Source organism: Callorhinus ursinus, unplaced genomic scaffold (genome assembly GCF_003265705.2).
Source record: "Callorhinus ursinus isolate GAN/ISIS: 27379988/994484 unplaced genomic scaffold, GSC_fseal_2.0 scaffold24, whole genome shotgun sequence".
Classification (NCBI taxonomy): domain Eukaryota; kingdom Metazoa; phylum Chordata; class Mammalia; order Carnivora; family Otariidae; genus Callorhinus; species Callorhinus ursinus.
Window position 1 is genome coordinate 684968 of NW_027397086.1, and position 23999 is coordinate 708966.

A 23999-nucleotide genomic window follows, 5' to 3' on the forward strand; every position below is an offset into this window, starting at 1 on the left:
GATTGGCAGTGCCTTTATTAATCTCTAAGTATGATTTATTTTATCAACAGGAAACTGTGGAGATATAAATTTAGTACGTCTCGGTCCAGAAAAGTCTATTAATAATGAGGTCCTAAAATTCAGTTTGGACAGCCAAGTTAACCACAGAATGAGTAAGTACTAATTAAGGCACATACTAACATTACTTCTGTTTCCTTTTATGTGATAGCTAATGTGTTGGGCATTAAAGGTAATTTGGAGACACTCGAAATAGCCTTGCTTTGAGAACTAGTTTTTCTTCTGATTGCATATGCATATGTGTATATTTGTGAGACTTACAGCATTCTTTTTTTTTTTTTTTTTTTTTTTTTTTAAGAAAAAGACTTACCTTCTCATGTTCAGGAGATGCATAGAAGAAAGGAATTTCTAGACCACCAACTTGATGAACTTTCCCGCCAGCGTGCTTTATGCCGAGGTGGAAGGGAAATACAGGTATCTAAACATTTCTTGATGAATATTTTTTAATAGCTGATAAGTACAGAAGCTAGTGATGAGTATTTGATACCATTGTTTTATTGTGGAATAGCATAATTGGTGTATAAAGATGTATACAAAAGCGATATGCCTTATATTAGGGATTTAAAAACTTTCTAAAAAGGAAAGGTAGTAAGTAATTTAGACTTTGCAGGCCATATGGTCTCTGTTGCAACTACTCAGCTCTGCTGTTGTAGCATAAAAGTAGTGATAGATAATACATAAACAAATGGATGTGGCTGTGTTCCAATAAAACTTTATTTATAAAAACAGATGGTGAGCTGAATTTGGCCCAGGCTGTAGTTTGCTGTTGCCTGCCTTGTATTAAAGCTGTAGTGAATTTATTAGATATTTTTCAGTTGCAAGTTAAACCCAAGTTAGACAAAAAGGGAATTCACTGACTTAGATACCTAGGAACTCTGGAAGTGATTAACTCCAGTGTAGCTGGATCCAGAGGCTCAGATGTCATTTCTCCATCCCTTGATTTTTCTGTGTCAAGACATTTCTCATCTTGAAGAAGACAAGTGCCAGCATCTCTGGGTACCACCACCCCAGCTTAGAAAACCCAGGGGAGGGGCGCCTAGGTGGCTCAGTCAGTTAAGCATCCAACTCTTGATTTTGGCTCAAGTCATGATCTCAGGGTTGTGAGATCAAGCCCTGTGTTGGGCTCCATGCTCACCAGGGAGTCTGCTTCTCTACCTCTCCCTCTGCCTCCCCCTTCCACTCCCCCCACTGCCCAGACTCTTTCTCTCTCTCTCTCTTTCAAATAAATAAATAAATTTTAAGAAATGAAGGAAGGGAGGAAGGCAGGAAGGAAGGAAACCCATGGGGAAAGAAGGGGCTGCTTTCCCTGCTATCCATGCGTCAATTCCATGGAGGAAGTCTGATCAGTCCCTGGGTGTGCAAGCAGGTCTAACCCCTGTTTTTAAGGGAATGTGAGCCAGTTTACCAGGCATATGTTATATGCCCATCACTGTGGCTAGAGGAATGACTGGGATGTGATTATAACCCGTTGAACCACCCGGAAATTAATGGAGGAATGAGCCCCAGGGGTTGGACTGCTCAGCAGACAGAAATAGCACACATGGGACACACTAGACAGAAGGGAATCTTGTACAGTGTTAAGGATTTATCAGATTAACGCTTAAGTGAAGCTCAGGGTGCCAGACCATAGAGAAATTGAATAGAGATGTTTATCACGCACAGATCCTGGAGGAAGTACACGTCCCGCCTCCAGGGGCCACACAGGGAGGTCAAGGCAGAGTGCAGACCGAGAGGCAGGACCTGGGCGATCGTCTTTGTTAGGGTCTGTGGGTGAGGTGCTTTGGGGGTCCTGGGCTAGGGCCAGATTGGGCAACTCAGCCCAAAAGAGCAGGGCTTAGATAAGCTGCATGGGTGTGCATAAGGCACACAGTCGCTGGAGGCAGGGGGAACTGTGGTCATGAGGGCAGTCCTGTCGGAGCTGCCATTTGCTGGGACTCTGTGGCTGCTCTCTTACCCCGGGACCTTGTTCTCAGGAGGGCTGGTGTCCGTGGAGGGTCTCTACAGGCTGCCTGGCCAGACAGTGTGCACAAGGCAGCAGTACCGTGGGGTGGCATGGCCGCAGCACAGCCTGGTGTCAGGACTCCTGGGGAAGAGAGAAGGAACTGGGTGAATGGCGAGTCTTGGGGAGAAAGATTATAGTGTCACCTGAAAGGCAAGGCAGTCAGCTGCAAAGCATTTTAAAATGGTTCAGTTTAACTTTAATGATTGCATTCTTACTTTTCCCAGAGGCAAGAATTAGATGAAAAAATTACGAAAGTTTCAAAAGAGAGGCAGGAACTAGCTTCTAAAATTAAAGAGGTAAGTGGTTCACCTGTAGCATTTTCCAGGTTTTTCTCTCTTTCTATAATGAATTATTTCACACAACTGATGGGCTTTTCTCAATTGCATTTAAAAATTTATTATGAAAAACTTCTTTAAATGTTAAAAGTAGAGAAGATGCAATTACATAAACATTTGCTATTTTTGTTTTAGCCTAATGATTCTTATCGTCATTGAGATTTCTAAGAAAGAGGTGATTATAAAGTATCTTTTCCTTTTCTAGGTCTGGGTAAGTATTAAACTCCGTTGTTAGGTGCTCTCCACACCCCTGCCACTGCAAAGTCAATTATGATAACTATCATCAGATGAATAGTTAGTGAAAGTAGATTTGAAGGTGTTTTCCCTATTAAAAAGAAAACAAAATTCGTGCCCACCCAGGGACACCAAAAACAGAAGGGAAAAAAAAAGGAAAATCAGATGTCTAGAATCAAATAGCGTGACAGTGGCTGGGGATTTGGCAAAAGAGAGTACAAACAAGTCTTTTACAATTCTTGACTGAAAGCATAAACTTACCCTATTTGTTTTTGATCATAAAAATCCTTCTATAGCGTGTGTAACTTCTTCCCCAGTATTCTTGGATATAAAAATGTCATCAAGGGGCATCTGGCTGGCTCAGTTGGTGGAGCATGTGACTCTTGATCTTGGGGTTGTTGAGTTTGAGCCCCACGTTGGGCATAGAGCTTACTTAAAAATAAAAATCTTAAAAAAAAAATGAACAAGATTTAAATTGATCAAAGCTAGGATGAGCCTGATATATATCCTCATGAGCAGATTGCAGCCCTAATAAACCAGTGGGGGTCAGGGAGAGCAGGTTATAGCAACTGGTAACGTTATTAGTATTTTTAAGCTGAGATTTTTCTCTTGAATGTATTAGCCTTCCTGATGTAGCTAAATAAATAACAGTTGAACAATTTAGCTGTTTGTTCATTTAAATAAAAAAATTATGTGGAAAGATTTCTATTAAAATTGTAAACTGAGCCCAAAATTACTTCCCAGACTTAAAGATGAAGCCTGTATTTAAGGATGAAGTCTGTTTTTGCATATACTGTGGGTTTTGCTGCTCATCACCTTGTTCTGTGGGCCATTGAATTAATTGTACTTGGCAGTTTTCCTCAGGTGGCTGAGAGGAGAGGTGTGTGATAGTGCGTTCACGTGTGTCCCTGGGAGGGCCACAGTTGCTACCATCTACACATGCTTGGGAGTCCACGTCTGGGGTTGAACAAATGCGCAGGGATGAACCCCTGTTTAGGAACTGAAAGAGGCTCACTGAATCTCTAATAAGAACCCTGGTTTATTGGCTTGAACACTAAATGGGAGGTGCACTGTCTGGCGCCATCACGCAATCCGTGTGGCAGAGATGGACCAAGGTGGTCTTTCTTACCGTGCAAGCAGAATGCTCCTCGTCTTCACAGGCGTTGTCGTTGTTGGTGCAAGCCTTTGTAAAAGAAAGGACAACATTATATACTTAAAAACTGACGGGAAAATGTATGTTCAAGCTGAGTTCTGACCCTAGTTTAACTCAGATAATTGCTTCACAACTATCTCTACACATTCTGATACCTGCCTACATACATCTGCTGTAAGAATTGTAATTTGCTTTGACCAAATCAAGCCTGAATACATTTTTCCTAATGTGCTTAAATCCTGTTCTGAGCTTAGACTGCACTGCGGTGCACAGTGTTCTCTCTGGTGGTTTCTGATCATCTTAAACGTTTCTGCCGTTTTCTAGATTTGAGGTTCCCCCTCAGCGTTCACCAAATATTTTTATCACATAATAAATGGTGGATGTTTTACAGTAAAAATAGGCCTACCATAATCAATTTATATACAGCGAAATATTGATTCATCTTTATTTGTTGTCTTAGGTTCAAGGACGCCCACAAAAAACACAGAGCATCATCATCTTAGAGTCTCATGTCATCTGCTGCACATTGAGCACGAGTGGTGGTTTACTGCTTGAGTCTGCTTTTCGTGGGCAAGGGGGTGTCCCCTTCAGTTGTGTCATTGTCGATGAGGTCAGTAGGTGGTCGGCGGTATGACTTGGATGTTACTGTGAGGGCCGAGTCTTGAGGGAACCGTGCTGCTGCTGAGTTAGAGCAGAGTCCTTGTGTAGCTGGTTTTTACCTGCTGTCACGTGTGTGTAGTCTCTTATGTTGAAATGTGCTGCTGACGGCCCCCCACGGTTAAAATGGCTTTCCCAGAATTGGGATTATAGTCTTAAGGATGCCTGACTGTTCCCAACAGATCCTTCCCAAGGAGTATCTTGCTTCTGCTTGGAATAGCTCTGGTTCCCTTTTGAAGCAGTTTTAATATAACTCTGGACAGCTCTGAGCCACAATATTTTCAGCTAACATCCTTTATTCGTAGTTCATTCATTGAGCAAGCATTTGTTGGGTACCTACTGTTTGCCAGAATATAGAGCCAGAAGACAAAAGACGTGGAAAATGAGATACAGAGGATCAGTCCAAGATCCAGTTTCACCAAAACGAAAGAACAGAAACCATGGAAATGATGAAATAATTGAAGAAAATGTCACTGAAGAGAAGCTTGAGTCTTGCAGATGATGAGGCCTGCGGGGAACAAGGAAGGAAGGGGGTGGCAGGGAGAGGGGGTCACACAGCCACGCAGTTCCCATGGGCAAGTGCCCAGAAGGCACAGAGAACATAGGACTGGGGCATTACACGCCTTCCAGCCTGTGGCTTGTCCCCAAGTGTTCGTGGTTCCCTACTGGTGCCAGCCGCACAGTGCACCTGTGGTGGTTCTTCTTTAACTGATTGTTTAGAGTGTTTGTTCTGTTGTTGTTTTATCTTCTAACCAAAAAAAAAAAAAAACCTTATTTTTTTTTCTCATTTTATTTTTCTTATTTTTTAAGTTATTTTTTAATCACCTGGTGTTCATCACAATAAGTACTTTTCAAAAATCCTTATTTTTGATACTCAGTGCAGAAGGAGAAAGTGTGATACTTTTCTGAATGTTAGAACTTTTATGAACTCTAGATGAAGTGTACATGGATAAAGAAACAGCAAAGATGATTAAGAACACTTTCTCATTCTGTACTTTCTTCCCAAGGCCGGGCAGTCTTGTGAGGTTGAGACTCTTACTCCACTCATCCATCGTTGTAACAAGCTCATCCTCGTAGGAGATCCTAAACAGCTCCCTCCCACGGTCATTTCTATGGTAAGTTAGTTTCATGTTCATATTGCTTTAAAGTGGAAGGGCCTTTTTTGTTCTTGTGTTTGGAGGGGGTCTTTCTTGGATTATCATCTCTTATTTGGAAGGAAAAGTAGGGAATGGCTAAGGAAAGAGAACCACTGTTTGAATTTTAAGAGTAAAAGTCTGTAAAAATGTCCGTTTGTTCCAGTTGTGCTTATGTGCATGTGTGACCCGAGCAGGGCGCGTGCCCGAGACCTGAAGATGAGAATGACCGTGTTCCATGTGCGGCCTGCTCTGTCTTGGGGAAAGGCGGTACGCAGCTATTTTAAGGGCTGTATCCAATCCATTTTAGTAACATAAACACCAAAACAATAATAAAAGAAAAATTTTAGGTTTCCTAACCTCCTGATTTATATTTAAATGTATGCAAATTTGAAAACGTTATCAAGAGTACTTTAAATGTACTGTTAGAGTACATTTCCAGTTTTAGAATTCTGTGTCCTGTCATACCAAAAAAAAAAAAAACCGCTACGCCTCTCCCGTCCTCTGAAAGTGCAGTGTCAGGAAGAGAAAAGGGGCCGTGAGCCCCACTTGTGGGGAGGACCAACCAGCACCTTGAACGTGGCCTGCCCCTCTCTGCTGTTACCACACCGCAGAGGGCTCCTAGAAATGCACCCCAGAATCAGGACTTTTGTAGATGTTTTGGGTAATCTGAATAGGTGTAGACCATGGCTTTGAATTTAATAATAGTTGTATATTTCACTAATACAAAGATTGTTTGTAAAGAGGAGTGGTTGCATAAATAACCCCAGAGAACAGATCATTTCAGAGCATTTCTGTTCAGTTGTGGAATGAAAGCCAAGTGGTTTTTGTTATCATTACTGTGTTTTGATTTCGGACTTACTGAAAATGATAGTGCAGCTCTTTGACATCTGAGCACACGTCCATGATCCCACTATGGTGTTAGCCTAGAAGCACACCCGAGATCTCTTGAGTGAAAACCTGTGTCAGGAAAAGCTGCGGGTGATTCTCTTCATGGAGAATAATGAAGAATCGACTCTGTATCGCATTTCTTTTAAATAACATGGTATCTCGTAAATTTACTGATTTCACTTCTTGAAGGGACTCAGCATGTAGTGAAAAGGGATTGTTGATGGGCCCCAACTTTACTGCTTGCTTTGGTGATTGATAAAAGCAGCAAAAAATGAGAAAAATCTGCTTGGGCTTATTATTATTACAGAAATAATATGGGCTTATTGAGAAAAATTTAGAAGATAATTACAAAGTTAATTTTCTCAACATGCTTTTCTATCCACCTGTTTCTAAGAAGAATTACTGGGAACAGTTTAGTGAGTATTTTAACAGATTTTGCTGGGCATTTGTGTGTTCGTTTATTCATTTCTTTCCATCAGTGTTCATTGAGTGCCAGCCTAATTCAGGCACTGTTTTAACAGCACCAGGTGCTGGTGTTAAAACAGCGAAGAAAACAGACACAAGTCCCTGCCCTTTTGGAGCTTGCACGTAGAGGGTAACAGTAAATAAGTCTCTAAGATACGGTATGTCAGGTGGCTATAAGGTTTGTGTGTGGTGGTGGTATGTGTATAGCGTTTGCGTTAAAGGGGGCAGAAGCATTCTGTGCCAAGTTGTCTTTTTTTCCAGTCTGTAAATAGAACAGGAATATCCTTCCATGTCAGAATGTGGAAATCCACGTCATTCTGTAGGGTAGACTCAGTTTTTTTCTGCAAGTGGAACTGTTGTTACCTTTTTCTTTTTCAAAATAGGTTTGGCTAACTTGTGAATAGATCAACTTCTGGGGATGTAGATAAAATTGTTGAATGTCTACTACTATTTTATTTAGTTACACAGACTTATTTAAAATCACATATAGAAATAACCAATGATTCAGGGAGTAATGCCTTTCCCCCCCACTCTCCTAATTTGTGAAATAGGTTCTTCGAACTTCGCACACACGTCTTCAGCATCACGTGTGAAGATCCCATACCCATTGTCTTAGTGCATTCAGTGCACATTTGCTTCCAGATGATTTAAGACGCAGTACTTCTGAGTATTTGTATGACGTTGACATTGAAAAGTATATCCCACGGCACAGCTACAAGAACGTTAAAAAAACTCTCTTTGTTTATCTTTTCGGTCACTAATTTTTCAGGTCTTCACTCATTAGTAGGTTTATGAAATCAGCTTAGTAATTATTGTCACTTGTCTTTTCTCCACTGGAATACAAATTCTGTGGCACTTGATCTAATTCACCCTAACAGTCTGAGCACTCCCAACTTGTAGGTGCTTCTCACTGTATGTTGGAGGGATGAGATGGGTCTTTAAAAGGCCTGTGTACAGTGACAACCAGCATTTCCATCTGTGAGAGAATACCTTCGGTATAATTGCAAAAATTTGTGTTGCAGGTCTTTCTTTTATTATTGATTCTTTCAGGTGACCTCTGTTAGCATCAAAATAGCTTTAGTTATGGCCATTACAAGATCACATCTTTTCCTTTTTTTTTCTTTTTTTATTTAAGTAAATAGGCTCCACACCCAACATGGGGCTTGAACTCACAACCCTGAGATCAAGGGTCACACGTTCTACCGACTGAGCCAGCCAGGTGCCCCAGATCACATCCTTGTCATAAGCAGTATGTGGGTTTCCTAAATAAACTTTTGTAGTCAAGCTACATGGTTTTTCAAGGCCTGGAGTCAGAAACATCTTTCTCTGAATCTGTGGTTGTTGGTCATCTTGCGCCACTTACATATTAGAGCTCAGTTGCTGTTTTTACAGTAGTGGGAAAAGTATAAAGAAATGCTTGGAAATTGTTGTTCTCGCCCTTTCCAGAAAGCACAGGAGTATGGCTATGACCAGTCAATGATGGCACGCTTCTACAAGCTGCTGGAAGACAACGTGGAGCACAATATGATCGGCAGGCTGCCTATTTTACAGCTTACTGTTCAGTACAGGATGCACCCAGACATATGTCTCTTCCCCTCTAACTATGTTTATAACAGAAGCTTGAAAACAAATAGGTGAGTTCCCATTCATTGCTTATAGTAGCTTATTTTTTTTGTGGGCTTAGCTGCTTAGGAAGAATAGCTATTTTACTGTGTTCTTAAGTCGTCATAAAAAGCATAAATCAGAGGTTTAATATTTTTTTTCTAATTACAAAAGCCATGTTGATTTTAGCAAATACAGATAAAAAAGAAGGGGGGAAGATTGCCCTTATTTATGCTACGCAGAAGTAATCACTGGTAACATCTTGGTATATCTATTTAGAAATAGCCTTTGTACTATGCATATCTTTTTTTACTTTTTAAATTTTTGAAAAAAAGAATCACACCGTACTCGGCATAGTACAGATCTTCTTAGACTTACAATGAAGTTACATCCCAATAAACGTAGCATAAATCAAACCTACCTACCAAACCATGGCTTAGCCTGGCCTACTTAAACGTACTCAGAACACTTACATTAGCCTACAGTTAGGCAAAAATCATCTAACACAAAGCCTATTTTATAATAAAGTATTAGATATCTCGTGTAATTTATCAAATACCATACCGATAGTTACAAACAGAATGGTTGTCAGCGTAGAAGTTGGTTACCCTCGTGACTGCGGGGCTCACTGGGAGTAGCTCCTCACTGCTGCCCAGCGTCTCATGAGAGGATTGTACTGCGTGTTGCTCGCCTTGGACAAGATCCAAATTCAAAATTCCAAGTACAGTTTCCACCGAAACGTATTGCTTTTGCACCAGAGTTAAGTCAAAAAATTTTAAGTTGAACCATCCAAAGTCAGGGACTGTCTGTATTCTCTGGCTTGCTTTTTTCACTTACTATATTGGGAGTGACTTTTCAGTTGCAGTTATCTTTAATTGCATAGATTACTCTCCCTAGCCTAGAACAGAAATAAAATCTGTTTTTTACCTTTCACTCTAACACATTTTGATAAAATAAGGTTTTTTTTATCCTTAGCTCCCTCCCTAACAAAAAAATAGTAATAAAAATATTTTCTTATAACTTGTATTCTGAATGGTGGTTGCTTTTTTGTAGACAGACTGAAACCAATCGGTGTTCATCAGACTGGCCATTTCAACCTTACCTGGTGTTTGATGTCGGAGATGGCTCAGAAAGACGGGATAATGAGTATGTTCTCCTCTCTTCAATCCCCAGGGATGGTCCCAGAGTTGTTATTTTTGTTCATATTTACATGGAAAACATTTTCCATACATCTCTTTGCCTAGTGCCAGGGCACAGGCATTCTTCTGGAGCTAGGCTACTAGCTTTTCCTTTATTATCATAAATTACTAATATCTTTCTCTATACATTTCGGCCTTTTGGTTCTTCTTAATTGTGTAATGGGGCTGGTAATCCCTAGCATGGTAAGCACTTGAGTAAATACATGCTAATAAGATCACAGCTGTCGTAAGACAGACATGGCCCGAGTGCATGGCTCTTGTGATCTAAGAGGAGAGACAGACACAACTGGGTGATGGCCAAGGTAATTACTTATTCCAGCTGGGTTAAGCGGTGTGAGGATCAGTATAGATCCATTTGAATTAAGGTGAGAGAGGATGGACAGTACCTGATGACTGGGATTGTGTCTAAGGGAATGTATTCACGTGGTCACTGAAGGATGAAAAAGAGTGGTGACTGCTAAGTAGGAGAAACTTCAAAGGAGTTAGGGCGTCTTGTGAGAAAATAGAGGGGTAATGGTCTGGAGGCTGTGTTTGTTAGCACAGGTCCTAGCATGGAGTACGGGGAGATTACAGATACCACCTCTGTGTCCCTGAGAGCGCTGTAGAGCAGGTGGCGTCCTCAGTAAGGATTAGATATTAGTTGAGCTACTGAGGTGGGGGGACAGGACACTGAGTGAAGAAGTTAGGGATACAGAGAAGCAGTTAGCCATAAGCATTGCGGGGGTGAAGGTCACAGAAGAGTGTGGACCTGAGAGGTGACCAAGGAAAGTAAATTAGACTTCAGTGATGGAAGAGATAGCTGGCTAATGGGGTTTTCTGTAGAGTAAGTCGGAAGTTAAGATTGTGGGTTTTAAAGGCCCTTAAAGTGAGACCGCTAAAGTGGCCTCAGGTGCAGTGCATGTTGCTCCTAGAACAGTAATGAAGGGGTGCGTGTAGTTTGGGAGGTGAGTTGGGAGTGCAGGAAGAGGCCAGTGAGGATGCAAGCCTGCTGCAGGATTCCATGTTGTTCGCCTCTGGGGCTGCATCACATTTAGTCTGTGTGGATGGCATCCCCTCGCCGTGTGGTGCACAGCCAGCTTGGGGAATTAAGAAAGATAATATGATAAAGCACTTTTTTCAGTGTGTGGAAGATGGCAAATTCTTAGTGTTCGCTATTTATTATTCATATCTTCGTTATTATGAATACTTTTGTTCTGACTGTGCTATCCCTGTTACAACAAATGAAGATATCAGTGAGTAAACTTCAGTTGACTTCAGAGTCTTTTCTTTCTTACAACTTCTGTTTCACTGGGTGGTTATAGGTCTTCAAGTATGCGATAGTAGTGGTCATTGTAACAGCTGCTTTGAGCTGCTGATGACTGAATAAAGGTGAAACATACCTGCCTGCCCTTCACTGTAACGGAAAACAAAGTAGGACTGAAGCTAGCAGTTGGACTGCTATTAGTTTTGATGTGTTTTGTTTTGTTTTTTTTCATCTTATTTAGCTCATATGTAAATGTTCAAGAAATAAAACTGGTAATGGAAATAATTAAACTTATTAAAGACAAAAGAAGGGATGTTACTTTCCGGAACATTGGCATAATAACCCATTACAAGGCTCAGAAGACGATGATTCAGAAGGATTTGGACAAAGAATTTGATAAAAAAGGGTGAGGCATCTATATTTTTACAGATACTTCCAGTTTTTCTTTTGAATTGAAAAGAAGAAAGAGGGGATAGAAGGAAACCTAACTCTAGGAGACGGTCTTAGGCCGGTGGTAGTAGAGCAGGAGGAGACTCAAGGCTTCAGTCATGCTGGGTAGGGAACGCTCACACTCCCGGCCCCGCAGACCAGCCATAGACAGAGTACCTCCTGCTGGTCGAGATGTCCTCACCACCATTGGCAGTGGAACCCCCTGAAAAACCCTCCAGGCCTCTTCCTTTACTTCTGTGACTTGTTAATCTGAATTCTCATTCTAGTAAGATTCACGAAGTAACACTTTCACTTAGAATAAAGTATTTAATCCTTTTCATGCCTTTATGTACAGGGTGAAGATCATGTTTTTGTTTCCTTCTTAACAAATAAAATTAAAGGTTAATTATTGGAAATCCATTAATTCAAAAATTTCTTAACCTAGGAACACACAAGCTACCAAAATTGGCTCTAGAAAAAAAATAAGAAAATTTGAACAGACCTGTAAAAAGTAAAGAGATGGAGTTAGTAATCAAACACTTTCCAACAAAGGAAAACCCAGGACCAGGCTTCACTGGTGAATTCTATCAGACATTAGGATCAGAATTAATAGCAATCCTTCTCAAACTCTTCCAAAACATAGAAGAGGAGGGAAGACTCTCTAACTCCTTTTATGAGGCCAAAATTACCTTACCAGAGCCACGGAAAGACATCACAAGAAGAGAGAAACTACAGGCCAGTATCCCTTATGAATATGGATGTAAAAATCCTCAACAAAATAATGGGAACTGAATTCAGCAGCATATTAAAAGGATTATACACCAAGACCATAGTGGGATTATCTCAGGAATTCAAGGTTGGTTCAACATACAAAAATCAGTGTGACACAGCATATTAATAGAATCATGGGAGAAAACCCACATATCATCTGAGTAGATATAGAAAGAGCATTTGACTAAATGCAACACCCTTTCATGATAAAAACATTCAACAGACTAGGAATAGAAAGGAACTTCCTCAACCTAATAAAAGGCATCTATGAAAAACCCACAGCTAACATCATACTTGATGGTGAGACTGAGTGCTGTCCCCCCAGGATCAGGAAGGACGCCTGCCCTCACCACTTCTGTGCAGCACTGTATTAGAGGTTCTGAGCAGGATTATTGAGCAAGAAAAGAAATTAAAGGCGTCCATATTATAAAAGAAGTAAAACTGTCCTTTTTCATAGTTGGCAGGACCTTATATATCAAAAACCACATAAACTATTCATTCTAATGAGTTCAGCCAAATTGTAGGATGCAAGATCAATATGCAGAAATTAGTTGTATTTGTATACAATAGCAATTAGCAATCAGAAAAGGAAATTTAAAAAATAATTGTTTATAACGGCATCAAAAAGAACAAAATACTTAGGAACGAATGTAGTAACGACGTGTAAAACTTACACATCAAAAAGTACAAAACGTTGTTGAAGGAAGTTAAAGAATACCAAGATAAATGGAAAGATAGTCTGTGTCCGTGGATTGGAAGACTTCGTGCTGTTAAGGGGGCAGCACTCCCCAGAGTGATTGATCTACAGATTTCAGTGTTGTCTCTGGCAGAATCCAACTGCCTGTTTGACAGGAACGGACAAGCTTAACCTAAAATTCACGTGGAAATACCTTGAAAAAGAACACTAAATGTTGGAGGGTTCACACTTTGATATTTCCAGACTTACTGCAGAGCTGGTTATCAGAACTGGTACTGTCCTAAGGATAGACATAGAAACCAGTAAAATAGAATTGGGAGTTCAAAAATGAACCCATTCATTTATGACCAGTTGCTTTTCAGCAGGGGTGTCAAGGTCATTCAGTGGGGAAATAATAGCCTTTTTATAAATGGTGCTGGGCCAACTAGATCTCCACATGCAAGAGAATGTATTTTTTTTTTTTTAATGCGCAAGTGGGAGGGAGGGGCAGAGGGAGAGGGAGAAGGAGAATCTTGAGCAGGCTCCACGCCCAGCACAGAACCAGACACGGGGCTCCCTTCTCACCACCCTGAGATCATGACCTGAGCCAAATCAAGAGTCCGAAGTTTAACCACTAAGCCGCCCAGGCGCTATGAGAATGAATTTTGACTGTTGTCTCACACCATACAGTATAATGAATTTAAAGGGGATTAGAGCACTGAATCTAAGCGATAAAATTATAAAACTTGAAACAAAGGTATAAATCTGTGTGACCTCAGATTAGATGACAGTTTTTCAGCATGACACCCAAGCACAAGTTACCAAAGTAAAAATATTAGGCTTCATAATTAAAAATTTAGAAACCTTTGTGTGTCAAAGTACACCATTTAAAAAGGGAGAAGACAGCCCCCAGAATGGGAGAATATATGGACAGTTCCTGACTTACCATGGTTTGACTTAGAATTTCCCAACTTTATGATGGTGGGAAGGCAGTACACATTCAGTAGAAGCTGTACTTCAAATTTTGAAGCTGGATCTCTTCCCCAGCTGGTGACATGCAGCACAATCCCCTCGCGGTGCTGGGCAGCAGTGGGTGCAGCTCATAGGCAGTCCTGCGGCCACTGACAACCGTCCTGTACCTATCCTAGAGCAGAAGTCAGTAAATTACGTGAGATAGCCAACGCTTTATTATAAAGTAGGCTTTGTGTTAGACGACTTTGCCTAACTGTAGGCTAATGTCTGAGGTAGGCCAGGCTAAGCTACAGTGTTTGGTAGGTTAAGTGTAGTAAATTACATTTTCAACTTGGGATGTTTTTAACTTAGGATGGATTTATTGGGATGTAACCCCATCCTAAGTCAAGGGAAATCTGTACTTGCAAATCATGTATCTGAATTATATAAAGAACTCACACAACTCAAAAATAAAAAGTGAAATCTAATTTTTTTAATGGGCAAAGGATTCAAATAGCATTTCTCAAAAATAGGTTGTAAACAAATGATCCACAAGCACACGAAAAGATGTTCCACATCATTTGTCATTAGGGAGATGCAGATCAAAACCACAGTGAGACCCCATGTCACCCATCTAAATGACTCATAAAAAAACAGTAGGGCGCCTGGGTGGCTCGGTTGGGCGACTGCCTTTGGCTCGGGTCATGATCGCGGAGTCCCAGGATCGAGTCCCACGTTGGGCTCCCCGTTCAGCAAAGGAGCCTGCTTCTCCCTCTGACCCTCTCCCCTCTCATGTACTCTCTCTCTCTCTCGCTCTCTCAAATAAATAAATCTTTAAAAAAATTATTAAAAACAGACAAGAAGTTTGGGCAAAGATGTTGAGAAATTGGAACTCTTGTGCATTGCTGGTGAGAATGTAAAATGGTAGATCACTGTGGAGAACAGTTTGGCAGTTCCTCAAAAAGTGAAGCATAGGGGCACCTGGGTGGCTCCGTCAGTCAGGTGTCCTCTTGATTTCAGCTCGGGCCCGGCCGTGATCTCAGGGTTGTGGGATCAAGCCCATGTTGGGCTCCCTGCTGGGCGTGGAGCCGGTTTGGGATCCTTTTCTCTCCCTCTTCCCCAATATTCACATTTGTGCTTTCTCTCTCTCAAAAAAAGTGAAGCATAGAATTCCCATATGACCCAGAAGCTTCACTCCTAGATAAATACCTGAAAGAATTGAAAAAATGTTAAAACAAGAGCTCATTAGTGAATGTTGATAGCAACATTGTTCCTAATGGTCAAAAAGGGAAAACAACCCAGATGTCCATCAATTGTAAATGGATAAATAAACCATGGGGTATCTGTACAACCAAATATTCAGTCCTAAAAGGAGTGCAGTACCGTTACACGCTACAGCAGGGATGAACCTTGAACATGTTCTAAGTGAAAGAAGCCAAGCAGGAAAGGCCACATATGTTATGATTCCATTTATATGAAATTTCCAGACAGTAAATTCGTGGTTGCCAGGGCTGGAAAGAGGGAAAAATCGAGATTAACTGCTAACAGGCACAAGTGAAGGAAATGTTGTGAAAGTACATAGTGGTGATGGTTGTACAACATAGTGAATATACTAAAAACCACAGAATGCTATACTTTGAAGTGGTGAATTTTATGTTACATGAATTATATATTGATGAGCGATACCATGAAAAAAGCTGAAAAAATGCTACTGTATAAATACGCATATTTTATCTTAACGTTTTTCAATAAACATATTTGTCTTTTGTAAATAGGCCAGCGGAAGTAGATACTGTGGATGGGTTCCAGGGCCGGCAGAAGGATTGCGTTATTGTTACGTGCGTCAGAGCAAATACCATGCAGGGCTCAATTGGGTGAGTGTCATTGGCCTTTTACTTGTCTGTAATCTCGAGTCAGATCTGTTTTTTGGGTTTTTTATTTTTATTTTTTTTTATTTTTTTAAGATTTTATTTATTTATTTGAGAGAGAATGAGAGATAGAGAGCACGAGAGGGAAGAGGGTCAGAGGGAGAAGCAGACTCCCTGCTGAGCAGGGAGCCCGATGCGGGACTCGATCCCGGGACTCCAGGTTCATGACCTGAGCCGAAGGCAGTCGCTTAACCAACTGAGCCACCCAGGCGCCCTTTTTTTGTTTTTTTAAAGAATTTATTTATTTGAGAGAGAGAGGATGAGAGATAGCACGAGAGGGAAGAGGGTCAGAGGGAGAAGCAGACTCCCCGCTGAGCAGGGAGCCCGATGTGGGACTCCATCCCAGGACTCCAGGATCATGACCTGAGCCGAAGGCAGTCCCTTAACCAACTGAGCCACCCAGGCACCCGAGTCAGATCTGTTTTTGATCACTGTTGGAGAATGTCATTATTTGCGGTATTTTCCTTTATAAAAACTTGTGTCACATCATGAAAGTTTCCTTTTTCACTTGTAAAGTTGATCCACTGTCATGCCTGCTTCTCTTGGACCTTGTCTATCCCCCGCGTCCAGGGGCAGTCTGTTCTTTGACCTCTTAGCTAAGCGTAACCTGACTCTTGCCTCGGGGGTAGTTTGCAGGGGGCCTGTCCTCTCCATGATCTGTCATAGAGTGGCTTTTCATCTTCTCTGTGTTTTTGTGCTTTGCTAAGTTTGTAAACCTTAACTCCTGTCAGTTCACTCACTAAAGATGCCAAGGACACTGTAATGAGTGACAGAAAACTCTGAGTCTCAGAGCCCCTGACACTCTTGTGTGGCTGCCTTTTCCTGCTCTTGAGGAGCAGGTGAAATTTACAGATTATAAATGAGTTTCCTTGCTCTTAAAGAAAATAGTAACATGAGTTACCTCTGCCCCTGTTTGGAGAGAGTGTGCATGGACAAGTGGAGACATTGGTATCTCTGGGGCATCCTGTGAAGCAGAAAGGCCACCTTCTTCATACAGCAGTTCTGTTATTTCTTAGCTCTCCTCAGATCTGTTGGTACATTTGTCTGATAATGTGTGTGCTTCTCCTCTGGCTCCACAACATTTTACTGATCTCAGATATACTAGGAATAACTGATCTAGTAGCGTGTTTTTAGGATGTTTCTAAAGCTTTAAGGATGATACTGTTTAGGGGCGCCTGGGTGGCTCAGTCGGTTAGGCATCTGCCTTCAGGCTCAGGTCATGATCCCAGGGTCCTGGGATCGAGCCCTGCATCGGGCTCCCTGCTCAGTGGGGAGTCTCCTTCTCCCTCTGCCGGTCCCCCTGCTTGTGCTCTCTCGCTCTTTCTCTCTCTCTATCAAATAAATAAAATCTTTAAGAAAAAAAAAAAAAAAGAATGACACTTAAAATTCCCAGTATCTTTTCCAAGTCTGAGTAGGAGATTGACAGACGCATCACTTTCAAGGAAAGCGCCAGGCCTTTTGTTTCCAGGTTTTAATGGGAATTGCTTCTTTGCTGGGGACCCTGTGTTGCGAAGAGGGAGAAAACGATGTACCATCGAAGAAGGAGAAGGAGCGCGAGGAAGGCTCTCTGAAGCAGTGTCCGTGTGTCACCTGCACGTATGCTAAGTCATTCTGCAGAAGGAAGTAACTTTGTTTTTATTGCTTAGATTTCTGGCAAGTTTGCAGAGACTGAACGTCACCATCACACGAGCCAAGTACAGCCTCTTCATCCTCGGACATTTAAGGACCCTCATGGTAGGTGCATTCTCTGGACTAGAGTGCTCCAGAGTTTGCCCATTGTGGCTGATACTGGGTTGAGGTTTTGTTTTTATTTTCCATCAAAATGGAATTGATTGCAGGGTTACAAAATAATGAGCTGCTTCCCCCCTGGTGTCCTGTCCTTCGGCAACTTCTGTCTAGGAGCTTTTACCGATGTAAACCGCTAACCCTGTCCCAGTCCAAGGCCCAAGTATCCACAGTACCCATAATGAAAAAAAAATTAATGTCTCCATCATAGGACTGTTGAGATCTATAAAACCATCCATACATCTTAAGGTGCTAGAACAGTTGTTGGTACTTAGCAGACACTCCGCTACTGTGGCTGTTATTGGCCCAGCTTAATGCCAGCTCAAGGGAGTTTGCAAGAGGAAGCTTGGATCTTCTTTTCTGTTTTGGCACGGGGAGCGTACTGCTCACCCTGTGTCACTTGGGTGGGGGAGGCCGAGTCAGAGCTCCTCTAGGAGACAGGGCGGGTGTACATCCGTGGTAGGTAAGAGTGTGGCCTCCGTCGGTGATATCAGCTGGCTAACACAGGTGTTTGCTGCTTGCCTCTTCAGGGGGTCACAACTTTGAATTCTTCTCATTTTTGTATTCCCAAAGTCATTGGTTATGTTAGGAGAGGAGCTAACTCATTAGATTTTTTTCAGTATTTTTCCCATTTTCTGGTTAGTACCACCAGAGGGCATTCAAATACAGTCTTTCCCACATCTGTGGTCTTCAACTTCTGTTATTTGTGTGCCCCCCCCTTGAGGAATTTTTAAAAGCTGCATACCACCTATTTTTAAGTTCATATTGAAAATTTGTTATGGTAAGTTTAAGTATTGCTTAAGATTTTGCTTTTGAATATATTATAAATATTGGCATTGTAAAATAAAACTATTAAAAATAAATCTTTACATCACTCTTAAATGAATCCATTGGAACAGATAGCAGTATGATTCTTTCTGCTCTTTGAAATTGAATTTCCACTTGTACTTGCTTGGAATAAAATTCAGGGGGATATATATTTTTATAATTAAAAGCCTTTCTGTTATCTCACACTGTTAGGTTTCTCTGCCACAAAAATTTACATATAAATTGAAAGTTTAAAAAGTATTTTTATAACTATCTGGGGAAACTATGTGAAGCGTGCACGGAACTTCTCTGTACTTTTTCTGCAACTTCCTGTGAATCTGTACTTACCTCAGAAGAAAAGATTTTTTTTTTCTTTTTTAAAAGATTTTTTTTATAGAATTGTTTTTCCGGGTACCATAAGGATCTAAGTGTTAAAAAATGATTTCTTATCAGTTGATTAACCTATTAGAATTATCCTTTTTACACGGTTGAATTTTGGTAATGTTTTAACCTGAAAGGTAAAAAGTATATTAGAGCTATGTGTCTCCTAGCGACGCCCTGATTGAAGGAACCTTCCTGGGCACCCCTGGTTTTACTGCCCTCTCTCTTTGGCACCCGGGAATCTGCATGTGCCTTGGCAGTGGCAGTGTACCCCATGGAGAGCCTGGGGATGGATGAGTGGTGACTGTGCAGGACGGAGCGGGGGCGGGGGAGCCCCTGGACGGAGCAAGCGGGGAGCTGGGGTGTCTGCACTCTCGGAAACCAGTGGCACAGAAAGACAAGAATAGGAAAACTCCCAGGGTATCACTTGGGCTCTCCAACTGACTTCCGTGGTCCTTGGGGCTTTTTTCCTTTTTTTTTTTAATTCTTAACCCAGTTTCCCTTATGGAAACAGAATCAATGGTGAAGGCACTTGGTTTCCTCTGAGAAACCAAGAGTTATAGCCCCTTCTCAAAACTGTTTTTGTGATCCTAGGATGGATTAAATACCAAGTTGAGGTGCCATAGACTTGGCAAAAATAGCAGCAAGGCCATCTGGCTTCATATCACATCTGTGTTTCAGCCTCAGGCTAAGACGCTCTGGAGCGCTCCAGAGTGAGAAGGAGGTCCAAGCCCCGGGCCCAGTAATGCTCGCGCGGGCCTGTCTGGTGCATGCCGGCCCTGGGCATGCGCGCTGTGCACGAGCCTTTAGCCCTCACATAATCCCAGTTCATCCAATCCAAGAAGCCGTTATGATAGGAATCATTATTTTATGTACTGCTATTAAACTCTGACACTATTTTCATGTAGAATTTTTATGTATATTAAAAGAACTCTTTTAGGCTTGTTTTGACAAGACAGACTTCTGTCGCCCTTGTTCATACATAAAAGAAAATACAAAATGAATAGGCTGCGATATTCCTGGAAGGACTTCACTTTCCGAGTCTAGCACTACAGAATCATTCCCCAGGTCCCAGTCACACATGTCCTTGTTCCTGCCACAAACTGTTCCCTGTGCAGTCAGCGGGTTGGGGACTCCGCATTTCCTAAGGGTACCCCAGCAGGGTCTCCAGGGTTCTCTTCCAACTCCAACTCCAGTCTCCATTCTCCCAGGTGTTAGTGCTGGTACTATCTTGTCTCTTCAGAAGGTATCTGTGGATAGGTTTTCAGGCAAGAGCTGGGACTCAGTCTATTTTTTAAATGGTTTATTGACTGAAAGTCAAGGGGTTGTGGTTGCCTACCCATGAATTCCTCCAGGATTAGGTACTCGGAAACTGCTACCTGGCCAGGAGGTGCCCCAAAATAAGAAATGGTAAAATGTGAAAATGTGCATTTTAGAATCCATTAAATAAAACTTTATGCCCATTTTACAGATGAGGAAACGGGCTTGACCACGGTCATGCAGCAAGTAAATAACTGCTGCCCTCACCCAGTTTTTTTGAATAGGGCCGGAGGCTACATGAGGGCAGCTGTCTCCTCCTCTTAAGGCTTCGGATTTTCTCCTCTCACGCTCACTCTTTAAAGAGGCCCACGTTCTGATGGTTGTAAAGTGGCAGATTATTGCTAAGGAAAGTCAAACGGGAAGAGAGGAGAGATGCATGCAGGTGGGGTTTCCGTCTCCTTAGGTTTGCTTTTGTAACTTAAGTTCCTCCAGAAAAGAGACAGACAGTGGGAAAAATCTGTGGAATACTTGTCTCAGTGGAGTAAGACAGTTTAGCCCTTTGGAGTCTGGGAGGCCTTTGGGAATTCAGTGAAGGCTATGGGCCTCTTTCTAGAATAGTCACACGCACCCGAAAGTTAGGGCTCTCTGAAACCAAGCCTTCCTGCTCCAGAATGTTAGCCTTTCAAGAGGTAGGCAAGACTCTAGATCAAGTGTCCAAGGGGACTTTCTGGGGTGACAGAGCTGTTCTTTGCACCATCCAGCACACTAACCACTAGGCACATGTGGCCCCTGAGCACTTGAAATGTGGCTGGTGCAGCTGTGGAACAGAACTTTTTATTTTACTTAATTTTAACTAATTGAAATGTAAGTAGCTACTCGTGGCTGCAGACAGCTGGTCCGGTCTGCAGAAGCTCTGCTTCCCACACGGCACGAGCCACAGGCTAAAATGGTGGAAGTTCTTTCTCATAGGTGGTAACTGGTGCTCTTTTCTGGTAACGTGGCTTCATAATTCCGTATGTGAACTTATTTTTCCTTTAATGGATTCTTGAGAATTTGTTCGTGAAGTGTATTTTTTATTATTCAGAAACGAAAGCAGAAACTTCGTGCTTCCCAAGCATCTGGGTGTTTGGGGGGTGTGATTGTTTTTCCCTTCTGTGTTTCAAGGAGAATCAGCACTGGAATCACCTGATTCAGGATGCACAGAAGCGGGGCGCCATCATCAAGACGTGCGACAAGAACTACAGGCACGACGCAGCGAAGATTCTGAAGCTCAAGCCCGTGCTGCAGAGAAGTCTGACTCACCCGCCAGCCGTAGCCCCGGAGGCGTCCAGACCCCAGGGCGGCTTGCCCAGCAACAAGCTCGACAGTGAATTTGCCAAGACATCTTTCACTTCTTCCCTGTATCACACGCCCCCTGACTCCAAGGAATCTTCTGGTACTGTCACTACAAAGGACCCCGAAAGGCCTCTCGTTCAGGACCGGCTTCGGGACCCACGACTGCTCAGGAGGATGGGCCTGGACCCCGAAGCCAAAGGGATGTGCCTAAGGGATCCGCAGCCCCTGAGCCCGCAGCACCCCGGCGCGACACCTCCCTCGGGCGAGCCAGGCTTCCCTGCCAGTCACCAGGATCTGGGTGGCGCACAGCAGTCCGCTGCCAGAGGAACGGCTCTGAACAACCACGAACCTCACACGCAGTGTGAACCTCCAGCTGCTGGGACTGGTGTCTCCACAAGTAAAGGAAGATGTGACTGGGAAGGAGGGCTCAGCCACAGAAGAGAGACCCGGGCTTTCAGTGAGGGCGACCGGGGCAGGTGGAGCCCGGAGAGCCACTACTCGAAGAGGAGCCCTGGCTGGGACAGGACGGGACCGCAGAAGGAGGACTGCAGCTCAAAGAGAAGAAGGCTCTTATGGTAAAGCCACGCGGCACAGACTGTCGGCCGCGGCATCGTTGCCAGCTTCAGATGACCAGCCAGTGGGACTGTCCAGATACGATGATTTGTTTTTCCTCAGAGGAGTTTGTGCTGTTGGAAAACATGGAAAATGCATCCTGACACCTGAGCCTCTTGGTCATCTTCCATAGTTTTTTGTCAGTTGCAAAAGCTTTCGAGGGCCTTTGTGTGTCTGTAATGTTGTCCTTGAAGTCGGAGACTTAAAATGTCAAGCTCCCGTCCTTCTGAGATAAGGGGTCAGACCGAGGCGGGTGTTGTAGAAGTTGAAATGTATATGTGTATAGCGAATAAGAAAATCGTTTTAAAATGTAATCTAGTAGACCGCTTTTCTTTCCCCTGTGTAAAATGTTAGTCATTTTCAGCAGAACAAACTTTATATTTAAAAAACAAAACAAAACAAAAAGGTGGGAGGGGGAGGGCAGGCCCTTTCAGATGTTGTTCCGGCAAGACCTGTTCAGCAGCCCAGGTATTCCGGAAGAGGCAGGGTTCATGCCGGTGGGTCAGACGGCTCCAGTTCTATTTAAGAAAACAAGTGGAGTCTCCTGGGGGAAACTTCGGGCAGCCGGGTCCTGTTTGGTAAAGTTCTGCTGCTGTTGGGCATTTCCAGATGAGGCTCCTTGGCACAGGATACTGCACTGCTCTGCTGAGTCCAGCCTCCTATCTCAGGAAGCACAGAGTTTCTAGCTAAAACTCGTGTTCCCCTTGAAACAGACGAAGATGAAACAGAAGAATAATTCTTGTCCTACCATTCAGATGCCCCCAGCATATTGTGAGTGTCCCATAACTGGTGGGTGACAGGTCCCACGGTTGCTGGGGCTGGAGCAGCGTGGGGACCCCTGTGCCTGAAAGCCGGCAGGTTGCCGGGAGAATCCAACCAGATTGCTCTGGGGGTGCCTGGGGAGCTGCATGTTAGACGTCTCCCCAGGGGCCTCGGGTCACCAGCCTGGCAGCTTGGGATTCAGGAGGGCCAGCCAGATAGACTACTGTAGGTGGGAAAGAAACACCCTTTCAGAAGAGAAGGCTGAAGGGAAGTGCAGACATTGGAAGTTGAGACCCAGAAGGAGAGTTGACAGGTTTCCTGTGATGTTTGGAGACTGTGTTAACTCCTGAAAAGATGCCACTATTGTAGGGTCATCTGGTTAGAGGGGGTTGTGCTGTGGTTTGGGGTGCCATGGGGAGGGGATGTTTGAGGGGGCTCGCTCATTGCAAAGTCCCGTTTTCCAGACTCACAGACATGAGGATATATGGTATCAACAGTTGGCACGGATCAGAACTAGTGGTTTTCGGGAATGCCAGGCATTCCCGTTGGCTAACTTGGGGAGGGCCTCCCCCTTGAAGATTACTGTGCACCGTTTGAAATTTTGTCATCTGCTTTTTAAGCAAAGAGAGCTTTGTGTCAGAAATTCTACTGAAGCTGGTTATTAAAAGCTTTAAATGTTTGATTGCCAAAAGTTTAAGCATTCTGCTTCTTCATTACCCACATCACCCCAGCAGGGGTCTGCTGACGTCGAGCGGACACCGCCGGCCCTCAGGGAGCACACGCTCCGGCCCCACGGTCAGCCTGCTCCCTGTGTGTGGGTAGGGCGTGGGTCCTCGGCCGGTCGAGTGTGAGAAGGTGCAGGGCGAGGCCCACCCTGTCGGGGTCAGGGGCTCTGTAAGCTTCCTGCTTGTGCCTTTGGCAAGAAATGGCACTGTTACTTTGAGTTTACTTTCCTTCTACTCTTCTTGAGCAGATTCTTGGCGGTAGCAGTGTAAAGGGCCTAAACTCTGTAGGCTTAGAAAGGAGGCGTGACAGACCCAGTTGGGGTCAGGATTCTCCCTCTGCTGGTGCAGCACGGGGACTAAGAAAGAAGGGTTCCTGTTCCCAGGCCTCGGACTTCGCTGCCACTCCGGGACCGTGGGCCTCCCATGAGCGTGACGCGTGTTCTCACACGCCCTGTCCATCCGCTGGTTGCCCACACTCCCCATCTGAGCCTGTGTCCTGCCAACCTCTCCCCGCGAACACATGCCACCTGACACTGCATTTGAAACTGTTTGTTGTTCCACTTGGTAAAAAAACGTTGGTATAAAGCGTTTCCTATGTGTTAAATG

The 23999-nt window shown here is 43.3% G+C and overlaps 1 protein-coding gene across 10 annotated transcripts in view; it reads left to right on the top strand.

Annotated features, from left to right (window-relative positions):
• The window catches only part of SETX (senataxin), an 88936-nt gene that overhangs the window by 60237 nt on the left and 4700 nt on the right, over positions 1 to 23999 (top strand). For 5 of the 10 annotated variants that reach the window (XM_025888119.2, XM_073905580.1, XM_025888118.2 and 2 more), the window contains 11 exons: positions 51 to 152; positions 356 to 471; positions 2284 to 2355; positions 4242 to 4391; positions 5446 to 5553; positions 8374 to 8561; positions 9583 to 9675; positions 11213 to 11377; positions 15574 to 15672; positions 17373 to 17460; positions 21124 to 23359. In XM_025888119.2, the coding sequence (XP_025743904.1) occupies positions 51 to 152; positions 356 to 471; positions 2284 to 2355; positions 4242 to 4391; positions 5446 to 5553; positions 8374 to 8561; positions 9583 to 9675; positions 11213 to 11377; positions 15574 to 15672; positions 17373 to 17460; positions 21124 to 21873 (1931 nt within the window). In that variant the 3' untranslated portion in view covers positions 21874 to 23359. Of the gene's footprint in view, positions 1 to 50; positions 153 to 355; positions 472 to 2283; positions 2356 to 4241; positions 4392 to 5445; positions 5554 to 8373; positions 8562 to 9582; positions 9676 to 11212; positions 11378 to 15573; positions 15673 to 17372; positions 17461 to 21123; positions 23360 to 23999 lie in introns of those variants that run through there. The other 5 variants (XR_003211475.2, XM_025888121.2, XM_073905581.1 and 2 more) reach the window with 4 other exon arrangements.